Below are 15,361 nucleotides of genomic sequence, written 5' to 3' on the forward strand. Positions count from 1 at the left end.
CCTGGGGGATGGACAACAGAAAAGTAGGTGAAGGTAGACATTGGACAGCATAAGACATAACAAAACAATAATTTATAAATTATCAAGGGTTCATGAGGAAGGGTGGGGAAGGGAGGGGGAAAATAAGGAGCTGATACCAAGGGCTCAAGTAGAAAGAAAATATTTTGAGAATGATGATGGCAACAAATGGATAAATGTGCTTGGCACAATATATGTATGTATGGATTGTGATAAGAGTTGTATGAGTCTCAAATAAAATGATTTTTTAAGTGGCCTGTAAAACATGTAATTTCTTCAGCACTTAGTGGTTCCTTCTTGTCAGGCTTCAAAAAAAGTGATCATTAAATTGCAGTTTATGGGCATTCCTTTTTTTAAAAAAACAACAACAGATTTTGGAGAAAATTAGGAAAAGACAGACTGAGTTTAAATTATATGAACTATGTAATTTTAAAATACAAGGCATTATTGCTAAGTTTTTTACTAAGATGAATATTATAGTCTTTAAAAGTCACTTTCTATTAGAGATACTGGAATATTTAGAGGTACTATATATGTCTCATATCTACTTTAAGATATGATGGAGATTCTAAAATTTTACAGGAAATTTCTATTACCTTTTTATTCCACTTTTCCATGACCTTTTGAAGTCCCCGTCTATTCCAGTTGTATTCCTGTTATTTGTCCAGGCAAGAAATTTTAAGAAAACAAGAGAGACGCATGGTGGCGCTGCAGGATAAGATGAAAATAATCTGTCAGATGCCTCTGTGGCCTCTGTTGTTGAGGGGAACAGAGATTGCCTGGCCGCTGAAGAGAGCGGTTATTAACGGAGCTTCAGGAGGGTTGTATACCTTCCAGGTATTTCATATAGGGGGAAAACCCCCAGAATCTCAGCTTCCAAAATTCTGGTTGAGCTCTCTAATTTCTACACAAGATGTTGCCTGAAGGAGCCACGGAGACCAGAGGGGCGCTAGCTCTGCAGACAAGGCAAGTCTACATTCTCTTTGTTTGGCTGGGATTGTCTCAGGCGGCCCTGGAATCTGGGCGCTATTTTGTTGCAGAGGAAAATGAAATTGGCTCCTTTGTAGTCAACCTGGCAGGGGACTTAGGGCTGAGGGTGGAGGAGCTCTCCTCCCGGGAGGCACGGGTGGTGTCTGATGATAACCAAGAGCACTTGCACCTTGATTTGCTGACCGGAGATTTGATCTTAACTGAGAAACTGGACCGAGAGGAGCTGTGTAGCTCCACCCAGCCCTGTGTGCTGCATTTTCAAGTATTCCTGAAAAATCCTTTACAGTTTTTTCGGGCTGAGCTGCACATCCAAGATATAAATGATCACTCTCCTATATTCCTGGACAAGGAAATACTTCTGAAAGTATCAGAAAGCACCACGACCGGGAGCACATTCCTGATGGAGAGTGCTCAAGACTCAGACATAGGAAACAATGGTCTCCAAAACTACACAATTAGCTCGAATCCATATTTCTACCTTAAAGTCCGAGACAGCGGTGAAGGACAGAAATCCCCGGAGCTGGTCCTGAACAGACCATTGGATCACGAAGAGGAGCCAGAACTTAGATTAACACTTACGGCTGTGGATGGTGGGTCCCCACCCAGGTCGGGAACAACCACAGTGATCATCAAAGTCTTGGACATAAATGACAACGCCCCCGAGTTTCCACAGGGGCTCTATGAGGTGCAGGTCTTGGAGGACATGCCCATTGGCTCTTGCGTTATCACGGTCTCTGCTAAGGATTTGGATGCAGGAAATTATGGGAAAATATCATACACATTTTTCTCTGCATCCGAAGACATTCGTAAAACTTTTGAAATCAACCCAACATCAGGAGACGTTCACTTAAGAGCTTTCCTGGATTTTGAAGTAACACAATCCTATACTATAAATATCCAGGCAATGGATGGCGGGGGACTTTCAGAAAAATGCGTTCTTCTGATTAAAGTCGTGGATATCAATGATAACCCACCAGAAGTGACCATATCTTCAATTACAAACAGAATTCCAGAGAATGCACCAGAGATACTTGTCGCTGTTTTTAGTGTGCGAGATCAAGACTCTGGGGACAATGGGAAGGTGGCCTGTTCGGTTCAGGATGACCTCCCATTTATTCTTAAACCCACCTTCAAGAATTTCTACACTCTAGTTAATGACAAAGCACTTGACAGAGAGATGAGAGCCGAGTACAACATCACCATCACCGTCACTGACTTGGGGTCCCCCAGGCTCAAAGCCGAACACACCATCAGGGTGCTGGTCTCCGACGTCAATGACAACGCGCCCACCTTCACCCAAACCTCCTACACCCTCTTCATCCGCGAGAACAACAGTCCCGGCCTGCACCTGGGCACAGTCAGCGCCACAGACAGAGACACGGGCACCAACGCCCAAGTCACCTACTCCCTGCTGCCGCCCCGCGACCCGCACCTCGCGCTCGCCTCGCTCGTGTCCATCCACGCGGAGCAGGGGCACCTGTTCGCGCTGCGGGCGCTGGACTTCGAGGCGCTGCGCGCCTTCGAGTTCCGCGTGGGCGCGGCGGACGCGGGCTCCCCGGCGCTGAGCAGCGAGGCGCTGGTGCGCGTGGTGGTGGTGGACGACAACGACCACGCGCCCCTGGTGCTGTACCCGCCAGCGCCCAATGGCTCTGCGCCCTGCCCAGAGCTGGTGCCCAGGGCGGCCGAGGAGGGCTACCTGGTGAGCAAGGTGGTGGCGGTGGACGGCGACGCGGGCCAGAACGCCTGGCTGTCCTACCAGCTGCTCAAGGCCACGGAGCCAGGGCTGTTCCGCGTGTGGGCGCACAATGGCGAGGTGCGCACCGCCAGGCCGCTGGGCGAGCGCGACGCGGCGCAGCACAGGCTGGTGGTGCTGGTGCAGGACCATGGCGAGCCAGCCCTGTCTGCCAGCGTCACGCTGCACGTGCTGCTGGTGGACGGCTTCTCGCAGCCCTACCTGCCGCGGCCCGAGGGCGCCCGCGACGAGGCGCAGGCCGACTGGCTCACGGTCTACCTGGTCATTGCGTTGGCCTCTGTGTCTTCGCTCTTCCTCTGCTCTGTGCTCCTGTTTGTGGCCCTGAGACTGTGCAGGAGGAGGAGGGCTGCAGCGGAGTGTGGCTACTCGGTTCCTGAGGGCTACTTTCCAGACCATTTGGTGGACGTGAGCGGCACGGGGACCTTGTCCCAGAGCTACCAGTATGAGGTGTGTCTCACAGGAGGTTCTGGGACTAATGAGTTTAAATTTCTGAAGCCCATTATTCCTAACCTCCCAGTCCAGGATTCTGGCAGGAATGTGGGTGGAGAAGCCAACTCACGGAGTAATTTTGGGTTCAACATCCAATAAAGTAATTTATTTAAATTTTTCATTTTTCTTGACATAAAACTGCCGATGTCTTTGACCTAATCTATAAAATTTATCTTATGCTACCATTGCATGCATCATTAACATTGTTCAGCCTGTCCTCAAATTTGCTTTAGAAGTCTTTCTTGTGACTGCAAGGAGATGGAAATATATTTTGCATGCCTTGCTTTTAAAGTTAATGTAGTCCACCTAGTAATATTAAGCAGGAATTACCCTCCTTTCCCCCCAAGCCCCCCAAAAAAGTAAAACTTCTTCTGAGAGAGCCTTTTAAACATTTTAAACCTAAAGCCAAAAGTAGTCTCTGAGAGATGGAGCCAAGTAAGAGTCGAGCTTATTAGCAAAGACTGTCTGTTGTGAACATTGTGCTCTTTAGAGCTGTTGGACCTGGAGCTGACCTCCCCTCCATTGCTCAGCTTCCTCCCTCCCCCAATAGCAGGCAGTCCTCACAGGAAAGCCAAGTACAGGGGAGGGGGTGGGGTGGCCAAGCACTCCTTACAATACAAAGTCCATGGGACAATGCTTGCCCAAGAAAGAGCTCCGAAGGAAGGCAGGGTTAAGAAAGAATAGAAACTGCAAGCCCAGGAAGGAAGCGAGGAAGAGTGCTGTTAGTTTATGGGGATTGCAGTTAACATCACAAAACAAAATACGTATGACTTCTGGAAGAGACAAGAAATTTGCTCTGTAAACGCTTACTCAAATCTCAATTAAAACATTAACAAGAAAAGAATTAAATGTCTGTGCCACCTCGATCGTTCCAAAGGTTAGACAGACAGCCTTCAGGGGCAGAGGATTTATGTTCCTGGGGTGGGAACAACTCAGAAAGGAAGATGACTGGAGAATGTCATCAGTGTCGCCGACTTGTACATGTCGACATTGTTGGATCGATGTGTTTTCTGCTGTGTATATTCTCAACAAGAACAAATTATATAAAAAAGAAGCGATTGCTTTTTTTTCTTGTGATAATACTATTGTGAAGCAAGTAAATGTTCTTAAGTTTTAAGATGGCTCCTGAAGCATTTAAGAATGTTACAATATTGTAATTTACTTTAAAAAACCCAAATTAAAAAGATTGTTCAAAAAAAAGATTGTTCATCTAGGTGGAGAGTATTTTTTATTTGATCATATCATTCTCTGCTTGCAAAGTTTTACATTTAACAAATATTACTTTCTATATTGATTACTAGAGAGCATTTGCTGTTATATAGCATTTTACAAGAGCTCACTTAATGACAAAATAAAAGTGACTACATTGAATTATTGATTTTTTAATGTATATAATCTTAAAGAACTATTTCTGGTGATGTTATTGTGTGGAAAAAATCTTATAATGCTCTGGGTCTTGATATTGTTTACTATTTTAAAGTTTCTATTCTTTTAATTTTTGAACCAAAATAAGTTCAAGATATCATCCTAAGTGAAATAGTCTTCATCACAAGAGTACAAGATGAAAACTTCACCAAAAATTGAAATGAAAATTTAAATTGTTTAAAATTATTTAAGTTCATTTTCCTATTCATTCTTAAAAATGAATATTAAATATCGCACCTTATAGTCTCTCTGAGGTATTCACAAAAATAACTGTTTCTCCATTAACAGTTTATAGAAGCCTCATCTATACTATAAATTATAGTGTCTCCAATATACAACTGCATAGTTTAGTGGACAATGAGAGAGAGAGAGTTTGACAACCAGAATTTAGTGTAGGCAAAAGATTAATGTGACCATGCATGTACTTTACACAATGTGACTAGCACATGCTACATTGCTGCCTAAAGAAACATATGCTGCCAGAAGTGAAGTGTTAATAGACTACAAGAATTTTTTACTGGGGAAATGGAGGAAAGAGCAATGATGTAAAAATATATTTCTGACCTTACAATTGGCCTGCATTTCTTAAATAAGACTCTAAAAGTGCAAACCATCAAGAAAAAAATTAAAGATGAATTTTAAATTCTGGGGGGGGGAAGAATGTGAAAAACTCTATTCTGTTTACCTAAGTTCAGGAGAGTGTGAAGAGGGGACGATAAAGAGAGAGAATGGAGCAGAAAGCTATAGAGAAGGTTGCATACTTTGTGTGTGTGGTGGGAGGTATAAATAGTGCAAATAAAAATGGAAGCTAATTCTATTTTAAGATCAAAACTTGTCTTTTCTAAAGATTATTTAAGTTGTTTGCAGTGTTATAGAGTTTATTTATTCATATGAAGTTAGTGAAAAATTATTCTCTAAGATTTAACTGGTGATTTTGAGATATAATAAAATATCCCTGAGGTTCTATATTTTAAGTAAGGGTAGAATAACTTATATATACCACTGAAAACATAGACCACCCCTTCAACAATTAGCTAAGATGACACTAATGTGTTGTCAAGTCAAAGTTCAAGGTCAAAAGGAAATCCAGTAAGATAGATGAGTACAAAATCTACTCTTGCCCAGAGAACATTTGAGATCTTAGGAATTTTGAACCTTCGTTTTGATGGTTTTATGTCATGAAGGGGAAAGGAAAGTTTATCAAAATGAGAAGTTTACAAAATTCCATTCCATCAGTAACCCTGGATATTCAAGATTTACACCTTTAGATTGAGAGCAAACAAGTAATGGATGAGTCTTTGTGTGGAAAGACTTGGGTTTTATTTCTACTCTTGAACTGAATTTAAAGTTATCATTGACAGGTAGTGCTTTCAGGTCCTGATAGAATCAAATGCAGCTCTTCTATAAAATGATTCTTCTTCTTCCCAAGCTTCAAATTGCTCATATAAAATAATTCTTATGTTTGTAACTCGAACCCAGTCAAAAATAAGTGTACATGCAAGGAAACACAACACCACGAGCAGAACAACAGATTATAGAAATAAACTTTAAGCACTTCAAATGCTGCAACTACCAGTATATAATAAATGAAATGTCCAATTGAAATAAAATAAAATGTGAATATTATAGGAAACAAAAATGACAAATGTGACAGATTATTTTTAAAAAGAGAGTTCCTAGAAATGAAAAAGCATCATAATCAAATTGCTAAACAGAATGTTTTAACAGAAAATTAGGTACTAATCAAAGAGTGACATCAAGAATAACAGATGACATCAAGGACATTATACATGAAGACAGCAAAAGGTCGTGGGAATAACAGAAAAGATCTAAATTAATGCCAGAAGAGACTCTGAAACTCGCTCTTGGACAAAAAGTAGCTAAAGCAACTGGAAGAAATGATGAAGTAAAGGAGAGAAACAGAAGATTTCAAAAAATGGCTTGGGAAGACAAGGTAAAGTATATTAATGAAATGTCAAAACACTCAAAAGAAAGAATACATTTGTCATGCCTCAAATTGAAAGAACTGAAGAAAGAGTTAGCAGGAAAAATATTGAATGGCAGAAGCATCAAAACAAGATGGGAGGAATGCACACAATCACTGTACCAAAAAAATTGGTCTAAGTCAACCATTTTAGAAGGTAGCATATAATCAAAAGCCAATGGTATGAAGTCCTAACTGTACTGAAGGCACTGGCAAAAACAACATTCCAAAAATTGACAGAAGACCAATGGAAATATTTCAAGAAAGGATGCAGTACTGGAAGCACTCACCCATTTTTCAAATAAATTTGGAAGACAGTTACCTGGCTAACTCTCTGATAGAGATCCATATTATTACTTTTCCAAAGAAAGATAATGCAGTGGAATATGAAAATCATTTAATAATATCATTAACATCATACACAAGTAGAATTTTGCTGAAGATGATTCAAAATTTGTTTTAGTAATCCACTGACAGGGAGCTGCCAGAAATTCAAGTCAAATTCTGAAGAGGACCTAGATGGATCTTGGCAGAAGTGAAGGATGTCATAAAGTTATTTGCTTGTGTTTCTTACTGACTATGTAAAGGCTTGCTATATAGATAATAGAAATTTATTGACAGCATTGCCCAAAATTGAAATTACAGAGCACTTAATCAAGCACTTATAGGGAACCTGTACATAATCCAACAGTCTTGGAACAAACCAAGGGGATATTGTGTGGTGTAACATCAGGAAAGGTATGTGTCATGGCTGTACCCTTTTGTCAGACTCATTCAACCTGTATACTGAGCAAATAATCCAAGAAATTTGACTCTATGAAGAACATAACATTAGGATTGGAGGGACACAGCCAGCAACATGTAAACGATAGCCTTCTTGCTGAAAGTACAGAGGAGATGGAGCACTTACTGCTGAAGACAAAAGACTTAGTCCCTTACTATGGATTACACCTGAACATAAAGAAACCAAAAACCCTCAAAATAGGCCCATAAGCAACTTCACGTTCAATGGAGAAAGTGTGCGCATTATCAAAGATTTCATTTTACTTCGCTCCACAATCAACCTATGGAAGTACTAATGAGTAAATCAAATGGTGTATTTATTACATTGGGAAGTATTTTAAAGCAAAGATTTCAGAGCTAAGGTGCACCTGACCCAAACCATAGTATTTCCCATTACATCATGTGAAGGGACAATGAATAAAGAAACCAAAGAATTATACCTTTGAATGGCGAGGTGTAAAATAATATTGAACCTATCAGGAATTTTCAGAAAAACACATAAATCTTCTCAGAAAGAAGTACAGCCAGGATGCTCTTTAGACATGACAATGGTGAGTCTTTGTCTCATATACTTTGGACATCTTATTAGGCCCTGAAGAAGAGCAGCACCCTTAAGGAAGTAGGAGGTCCACGATTAAGAGAACCCTGCCGGAGACAAACTGATACAGTGCTGCTCAAACCATTGTTCTAACAATTGTGAAGACATCGCTGGAGCAAGTCTGTTTCCTTCCATTGTGTATACACTTGCTTGCTATGAACTGAAACGGTCCTGATGACATCTAACAACAGCAAAGCACAAAGAATTAGCTAAATAAAAGATAGATCAGAACACAATTTACCCAGTATGCAATGCAATGTTCATTAAAGTACAAAAGAGGTGGTTAGAAACACAGAATAGGTTAAGAAAGTCTACACCTATGAGCAAGAAAATATAACACGTGTAATCCGATTTTAGAAGAAGAAATGAGAAATACTAAAACAGAAGCAATATTTGAAGAAATAATACCTGAGTTGTTTTCTGGAATAAATCAAAATATCAACACAGAGATTCAAGAGACACAAATAAGCCTAACAGGAATATATATATATATACCTAGAAACATCAACATGTGATTTTCACAAAAACAAAAACATGAGAATATTTTTGGCCAGAGGAAAAGGACAATTAAATGTCAAAAGTGTGATGATTACACTGATGCCTGATTAGCAATCGAACAATAATGGAAACTAAAAGAAAATGGGCAATATCTTCAATGTACCTAAAGAATTTAACAAATCTTTCGATCTAAACAGTTTTTGCATGTAAAGTTTTAAAAAATAGATAACCTGATCAACTGAATAGGTTGAGTTTGAAAGCCATCAAGAAGATGGGAGTGAAGGAGCTTAAAGACATTTATCTCTTATAGTTTTTGTCTTTCTCACTTCTTGCCAGAATTTGGGGTCAAGGAATTAGACCTGTCTCTTTCTAGCTTTCTTCATCTCATGTGACATCCACTGTTCCTCTGGTTGGTCTTCTATGACCGTAGCCATTCTCTGAGAACTAATTCAAAGATCCTTCTCTCTATCGAGGATCGCCCATCTTCATCTAAGAGCTTCAATGAACATTGAAGCCAACAAATCTGAAATGTGTTTCTGGAATTCAAAGACTTTACTCAACTTCACTCATATCTGTATACTTGAAAATAATTTATATGATTATATGTATTATCTCTGGACACCTCAAATTCAACATATTTTAAACGAACAATTTCTCTTCCCCAAAACTAAACCTATTTACTACTCCCTACCTGTTTCTCTCTCTCCTCCTTTGCCTGTGTTTATGAGGCTAGTTAATAACACCAATATCCACTCAGCACCCTAGTCTTGAAAGAAAGTCTTTACTCTCTTCTCTAACATACATTCTCTATAGCTAATTTATCACCACATCCTGGATGCTGGCATGTTACTGTCATCCTTCTATTACAAACCTACTACTGCCTTCCTAGTTCCTCTATGGCATCTGTTACCTAGCTTTCTCTCTCCTCTGCTCCTTCTCTAACTTATTCTCCTTCCTAAAACCAGATGATCTTCTGAAGTGCAGGAAGGGTCATCTCACATTCTTGTTTTAAATCCTTTATTAACCATCCATTTCCACTGATATAAAACCAAAATGTCTTGACATGGATTACAGAATATTTGCCAACTTTTCCACCCTTGCAGTCTCATCATTTTTCTCCTCTTCCTCTATGGTTCAATCATGCACTGGATTTCATTTCCTCCCAACTACTTCTCTCATCTTGGTTTTGTACAATGGTGCTTTCAGTCTGCCTGGAAATGTTCACCACACATGTAATGTCTGTTTGATGTGTGATTACTCATTTTACATCTATCAATTTAGAATATGCTTCATCTAGAAAAGTTTTTCCTGTACTTCCAAATTCTAGTGAGTGCTCTTCATCTATGTTCTTAGAGTAACATCAACTTTCCCTCTCATGGCAGTAATTATACTTACAATGTGTTATCATTTTCTGCCTCCCTTATTCAGGGCAGGAGTTATGTATGTCTCATTTATTACTTCACCTATAACACTACTGTGCCTAATAAAAACAAGTTCACTGAATATTTGCTGAGCAAATCCATGACTGGATGATTCAAAGTGTTCACTAGGAAAGGCTGAGTCAGCAAAATGATGCAACAAAACTTGGGTCGGACTTTTCAACATTTGTTTAAGTTGTGAGAAACTGGACACTCTGTTGGTGAGATTACTTATAGAGTAGTGTTGGGGAGATTTCCTATAGAGTCTTCCGAAATAAAGTATACTTTTTGCACATCCCAAAATATCCAGCCTCCCCCAAACAACAATCTGCAAATACTGCATCCAGTGTCTGGTTTATGGCTTCTTTTCCAGGAGTTCAGAGAGTTTGCGGAGAACTGGAGAAGACTCAGCCCTCAGCTCCCCCTGCCCCACGTTCCTCTCTCACACACCAAAGTCACTGATTGGAAAGAATACTCTTCTCAGTTTTTATTGTTTCACAAATTGTCTTCACAGTGAGATTATTTATTTGGGGCAGACATTACATTGTTACTGTTTTGTTTATTTGAAGGAGACATTATGTTTGTTGTGCTCTTGCTTGTTTGTAAAGAACAAAAATTAATTTTCTCAATTTTTAGGGGTAGAAATTCAAAGGCAAGGTGTCGGCCTAAGGTCTAGGAGAAGGTTCTCTTTCTCTATTTGCTTTCGGGCAAGGTCCTTGTCTCTTTCAATTGCTGTAGACCTACTGCCCCCCAGAATTGACAATGTTTTAAGGGTACTTTTTATAGTCACCACAGCTGTGGCCGATTCTGGTTTTGCTCGTAGTGTAATGATCATAGCACCACACACCACCTCGAACCACAACTCAGGGATACAAACAGACATATAGAAAAAAGCACACTTCAAAGTCATCAAAAAACACACGTGAGACGTTTTTTCATCTGTATTTGACTTTGTCTAAAACCGAGCTATCACAATGGCCGGATGGTGGCGCTGCAGGATAAGATAGCGAACATTTTGAACGGCAGCAACATTTTAGCTAGTGAACTTGAGCGGGCTAGAGAGGCAGCGAGAAAGAGGCTTTTAAGGGAAAGGTAGGGCGTCCATAACTCCCCTCGGAAGGATTACAAATCGATACCCTCAAGGTTGACAGATAACAGAAATGACTTCCCGAGTTGCGTGAGATCGAGTGGACACGCCTGCTGGAGAGCTGTTTGGTAAAGGGGCCATGGAGCCGGCAGAGGGGACCAGTCCGCAGAAAAGGCAAGTGCTGCTTTTCTTTGTTTTCCTAGGAGGATCTCTAGTGGGTTCTGAAACCCGGCGCTATTCTGTGGAGGAGGAAATGGAGGTCGGCTCCTTTATAGCCAACGTAGTGAAAGACCTGGGTTCCGGGGTGGAAGATCTGCCTGCTCGAAGAGCCAGAGTCATCTTTGATGACTACACACCACATTTGCGGTTGGATCTGCACACCGGAGACTTGCTCACAAATGAGCAACTGGATCGGGAGGCACTTTGCGGTCTCGCTGAACCATGTGTTTTGCACTTCCAAGTGTTACTTGAAAATCCTTTGCAATTTTTTCGGGCGGAGCTTTGGGTTAAAGATATCAACGATCACACCCCCACGTTCTTAGACAAGCACGTCCTTTTGAAAATCCCAGAGAGTTCTGCTCCAGGAACCTCGTTCCAAATGGAGAGTGCGCAAGACCTAGATGTAGGACAGAATGCTGTCCAGAACTACACCATCAGCCCCAATCGCCATTTCCTTCTTAAACTACAAGACAGCGGTGGGCGCAGGAAATACCCTGAGTTAGTGCTGGACCAGCCTCTGGATCGAGAAAAGGAGCCCGAGGTTAGCGTCACGCTAACCGCCATGGATGGCGGGTCGCCGCCCAAGTCTGGGACTGCCTCCATTCGCATTGTTGTCCTGGATGTCAATGACAATGCCCCTCAGTTTGAGAAGCCAGTCTATGAAGTTCAGGTACCAGAGAACAGCCCTCTGGACTCCTTGGTCCTGACGGTGTCTGCTACGGATTTAGATGCAGGAATAAATGGAGAACTATCTTATTCATTTTCCCACGCCTCCAGAGACATGCAGCAAACATTTGAAATTCATCCGATTTCTGGCAAAGTTCACTTAAAAGCACTTCTAGATTTCGAGCTAATTCAGTCTTACATAATAAATGTCCAAGCCATTGATGGTGGAGGCCTTGTTGGAAAATCAGTCATTCTTGTTCGGGTTGTAGATGTGAACGACAATTCACCAGAAATAACCATGACATCTCTTAGCAGCCCCATACTGGAAAACTCCCCACCGGAGACGGTAGTCGCAGTGTTCAGAGTACGAGACAAAGACGCAGGAGAGAACGGTAGTATGGTATGCTCAATTCAGGACCATCTCCCCTTCCTCCTGAAGCCTACCTTCAAGAATTTCTACACCCTACTGACGGAGAGCCCTTTGGACAGAGAGACTAGAGCAGAATATAATATCACCATCACTGTCACCGACTTGGGGTCCCCCAGGCTCAAAACCGAGCACACCATCAGGGTGCTGGTCTCCGACGTCAATGACAACACGCCCACCTTCACCCAAACCTCCTACACGCTGTACATCCAGGAGAACAACAGCCCCGGCCTGCACCTGGGCACAGTCAGCGCCACAGACAGAGACGCGGGCGCCAACGCCCAAGTCACCTACTCCCTGCTGCCGCCCCGCGACCCGCACCTCGAGCTCGCCTCGCTCGTGTCCATCCACGCCGAGCGCGGGCACCTGTTCGCGCTGCGGGCGCTGGACTTCGAGGCGCTGCGCGCCTTCGAGTTCCGCGTGGGCGCGGCGGACGCGGGCTCCCCGGCGCTGAGCAGCGAGGCGCTGGTGCGCGTGGTGGTGGTGGACGACAACGACCACGCGCCCCTGGTGCTGTACCCGCCAGCGCCCAACGGCTCTGCGCCCTGCCCAGAGCTGGTGCCCAGGGTGGCCGAGGAGGGCTACCTGGTGAGCAAGGTGGTGGCGGTGGACGGCGACGCGGGCCAGAACGCCTGGCTGTCCTACCAGCTGCTCAAGGCCACGGAGCCAGGGCTGTTCCGCGTGTGGGCGCACAATGGCGAGGTGCGCACCGCCAGGCCACTGGGCGAGCGCGACGCGGCGCAGCACAGGCTGGTGGTGCTGGTGCAGGACCATGGCGAGCCAGCCCTGTCTGCCAGCTTCACGCTGCACGTGCTGCTGGTGGACGGCTTCTCGCAGCCCTACCTGCCGCGGCCCGAGGGCGCCCGCGACAAGGCGCAGGCCGACTGGCTCACGGTCTACCTGGTCATTGCGTTGGCCTCTGTGTCTTCGCTCTTCCTCTGCTCTGTGCTCCTGTTTGTGGCCCTGAGACTGTGCAGGAGGAGGAGGGCCACCTGGGAGGGTCGCTGTTCTGTGCCTGAGGGTCACTTCCCAGGCCACTTGGTGGACGTGAGCCGCACTGGGACTTTGTCACAGAACTTCCAATATGAAGTCTATCTGGAAGGCAGCTCTGCAGCAAGTGAGTTTAAACTCCAGCGTGCTATGGACGATGTGGTGGAATATCCAAATTTTGGAAATGGCTTGGGGTTCAATTAAGAATCTACTGTCTGTTTTCTTTTAATTCAAAGCATTTGTGAAGGCATTATATAGAACTTCTTGTGGTTTTAGTAATTTCATTTTCATAGTTGAGATTAGAAATGCTTGCATACCGTATATCATGATAATGTTTGCTACCTCTTATTATTTCAATTTGTTGGAGGCAATAAAATCTTCAACTTGTATTGAAAGTCATGAGTATTAGGTTAATAAACACTTCAAATTTTATGGAGTTGAAGATATTAACCCCATTGTTGTTCAGAAAGTTTTCTCAATATTTCATGCCAGTTACTTAAAACAATCATGATATAAAATAATTAGGATCTTCAACTTAATCTGATATTTTGTTTACTTAATAAAAAACTCCGTTTAAGAGATTCCTGCAAAAATTGTATACTTTGGCAGTTGAAAAGATAGTCTCTCCCCAACTTAATATAAAACTTCAGTTTATAGTATACATGAAAATTGACAGATAATTACTTTATTTCAATATTTCTAAAATTAATTAATCCCTTTTGTGATGTCTATCTAACCACCATTTCTTGTTCTGGAAACTCCCCTCCCCCCTCCTTAGTAGAGATATACATTGTCATATTTATTTTGTATTATATATGCCCTCTAGAATAATTATAGATAGATATTCTAGATAATTAGATAAGGTTCCAGGAATCACTGATCCAATCTGTGTGGAACAATTCCATTAATAAATTTATCTAGGACCCAGATATAATATATTGCTTCTGTTAGGATCTTGGCCAGAAAAATTATAGTTTAGAATATGTGCAAAAAGTCAACCCTTGAGAGATAAGAATGAAGGAGATATCTAAACAGAGGTAGAAAACTCAAGAGAGTAACCTTGCTGTAGATATTCCTGTTATAGATTTATTAGTACCTTCCCAGTCTACTGTCTTTCTAAGGTCTTTAGAAATGATTTTATATGATTTAAGTTATTTCCCCTTTAATTAAGAGAGATAAGTGGATTTTTTCCTCTAGTTTTCAGGAGCAGCCTATGATAATTTTTTGTGGATTAGTAGACTAAACCATATGATTATTTCAAGATTTCCACTATGACTTTTCATAAGGGAGGTACTTAATATTTGGGGTTAAAAAGGTTCTATACTATCAATGTAATCTATACATGACAAGAACAAGAGCTTAAAGAATACATAATTTTGACTCTCTCCCTCTCTCACTCACTCTCTCACTCACTCTCACTCTCTCACTCACTTTCACTCACTCTCACTCTCTCACTCTTTCACTCACTCTCACTGACTCACTCTCTCTCTCATTCTCTCACTCTCTCTCATTCACTCACTTACTTTCCCAGCCACTCTCACTCACTCACTCTCTCACTCATTCTCACTCACTCACTCACTCACTGACTCACTCACTCACTCTCTCACCCTCTCACTCTCTCACCCTCTGACTCACTCACTCTCTCTAAAAAATAAAAGATAAAAAGAAAACAAATACATAATTTTGAGAACTGATTAATCTTTCCAATGGTTCTTTGCTATAGTTTAATAGAGATTTTCAGAAAATAACACAAGGTAAGATATTATTTTGAATATCTTTAGTGTACAGTAGGATGGCAATTATAGTGTAAATGTGTATCTGCAAGGGATGTACACTTTATTTGTAGGAGTATAGCTTTGTTGCATTCTTTCTTTCTACTGTATATCCTTTTGCTTACTGAGACCTAATATACTTGAAATTTAATGAAAAAATATTTTAGACCATTCTGAGTTATTTCAAACTACTATTCCATCGATATAGGAAATAGCTGCTTGGGAATATGTTGTCTTGTTTATA

At 41.9% G+C, this 15,361-nt stretch overlaps 2 protein-coding genes across 2 annotated transcripts; both read left to right on the forward strand.

Annotated features, from left to right (window-relative positions):
* The first annotated feature begins 762 nt into the window (after positions 1 to 762).
* LOC142439389 (protocadherin beta-14-like) lies at positions 763 to 4,574 on the forward strand. Its single transcript, XM_075541706.1, has one exon. It carries the CDS (start codon positions 932 to 934, stop codon positions 3,347 to 3,349), a length of 2,418 nt encoding a protein of 805 aa, XP_075397821.1. The 5' UTR covers positions 763 to 931; the 3' UTR covers positions 3,350 to 4,574.
* A 6,365-nt stretch (positions 4,575 to 10,939) lies between these two features.
* On the forward strand, positions 10,940 to 15,243 carry LOC142439391 (protocadherin beta-18-like). Its single transcript, XM_075541708.1, has one exon. It carries the CDS (start codon positions 11,183 to 11,185, stop codon positions 13,547 to 13,549), a length of 2,367 nt encoding a protein of 788 aa, XP_075397823.1. The 5' UTR covers positions 10,940 to 11,182; the 3' UTR covers positions 13,550 to 15,243.
* The last annotated feature ends 118 nt before the right edge of the window (positions 15,244 to 15,361 follow it).

Source organism: Tenrec ecaudatus, chromosome 2, assembly GCF_050624435.1.
Source record: "Tenrec ecaudatus isolate mTenEca1 chromosome 2, mTenEca1.hap1, whole genome shotgun sequence".
Taxonomy (NCBI): Eukaryota; Metazoa; Chordata; class Mammalia; order Afrosoricida; family Tenrecidae; genus Tenrec; species Tenrec ecaudatus.

Bases quoted from the DNA above. Each gene is read 5' to 3' on its own strand.
- LOC142439389 (XM_075541706.1), top strand. From the start codon at position 932: ATGTTGCCTGAAGGAGCCACGGAGACCAGAGGGGCGCTAGCTCTGCAG.
- LOC142439391 (XM_075541708.1), top strand. From the start codon at position 11,183: ATGGAGCCGGCAGAGGGGACCAGTCCGCAGAAAAGGCAAGTGCTGCTT.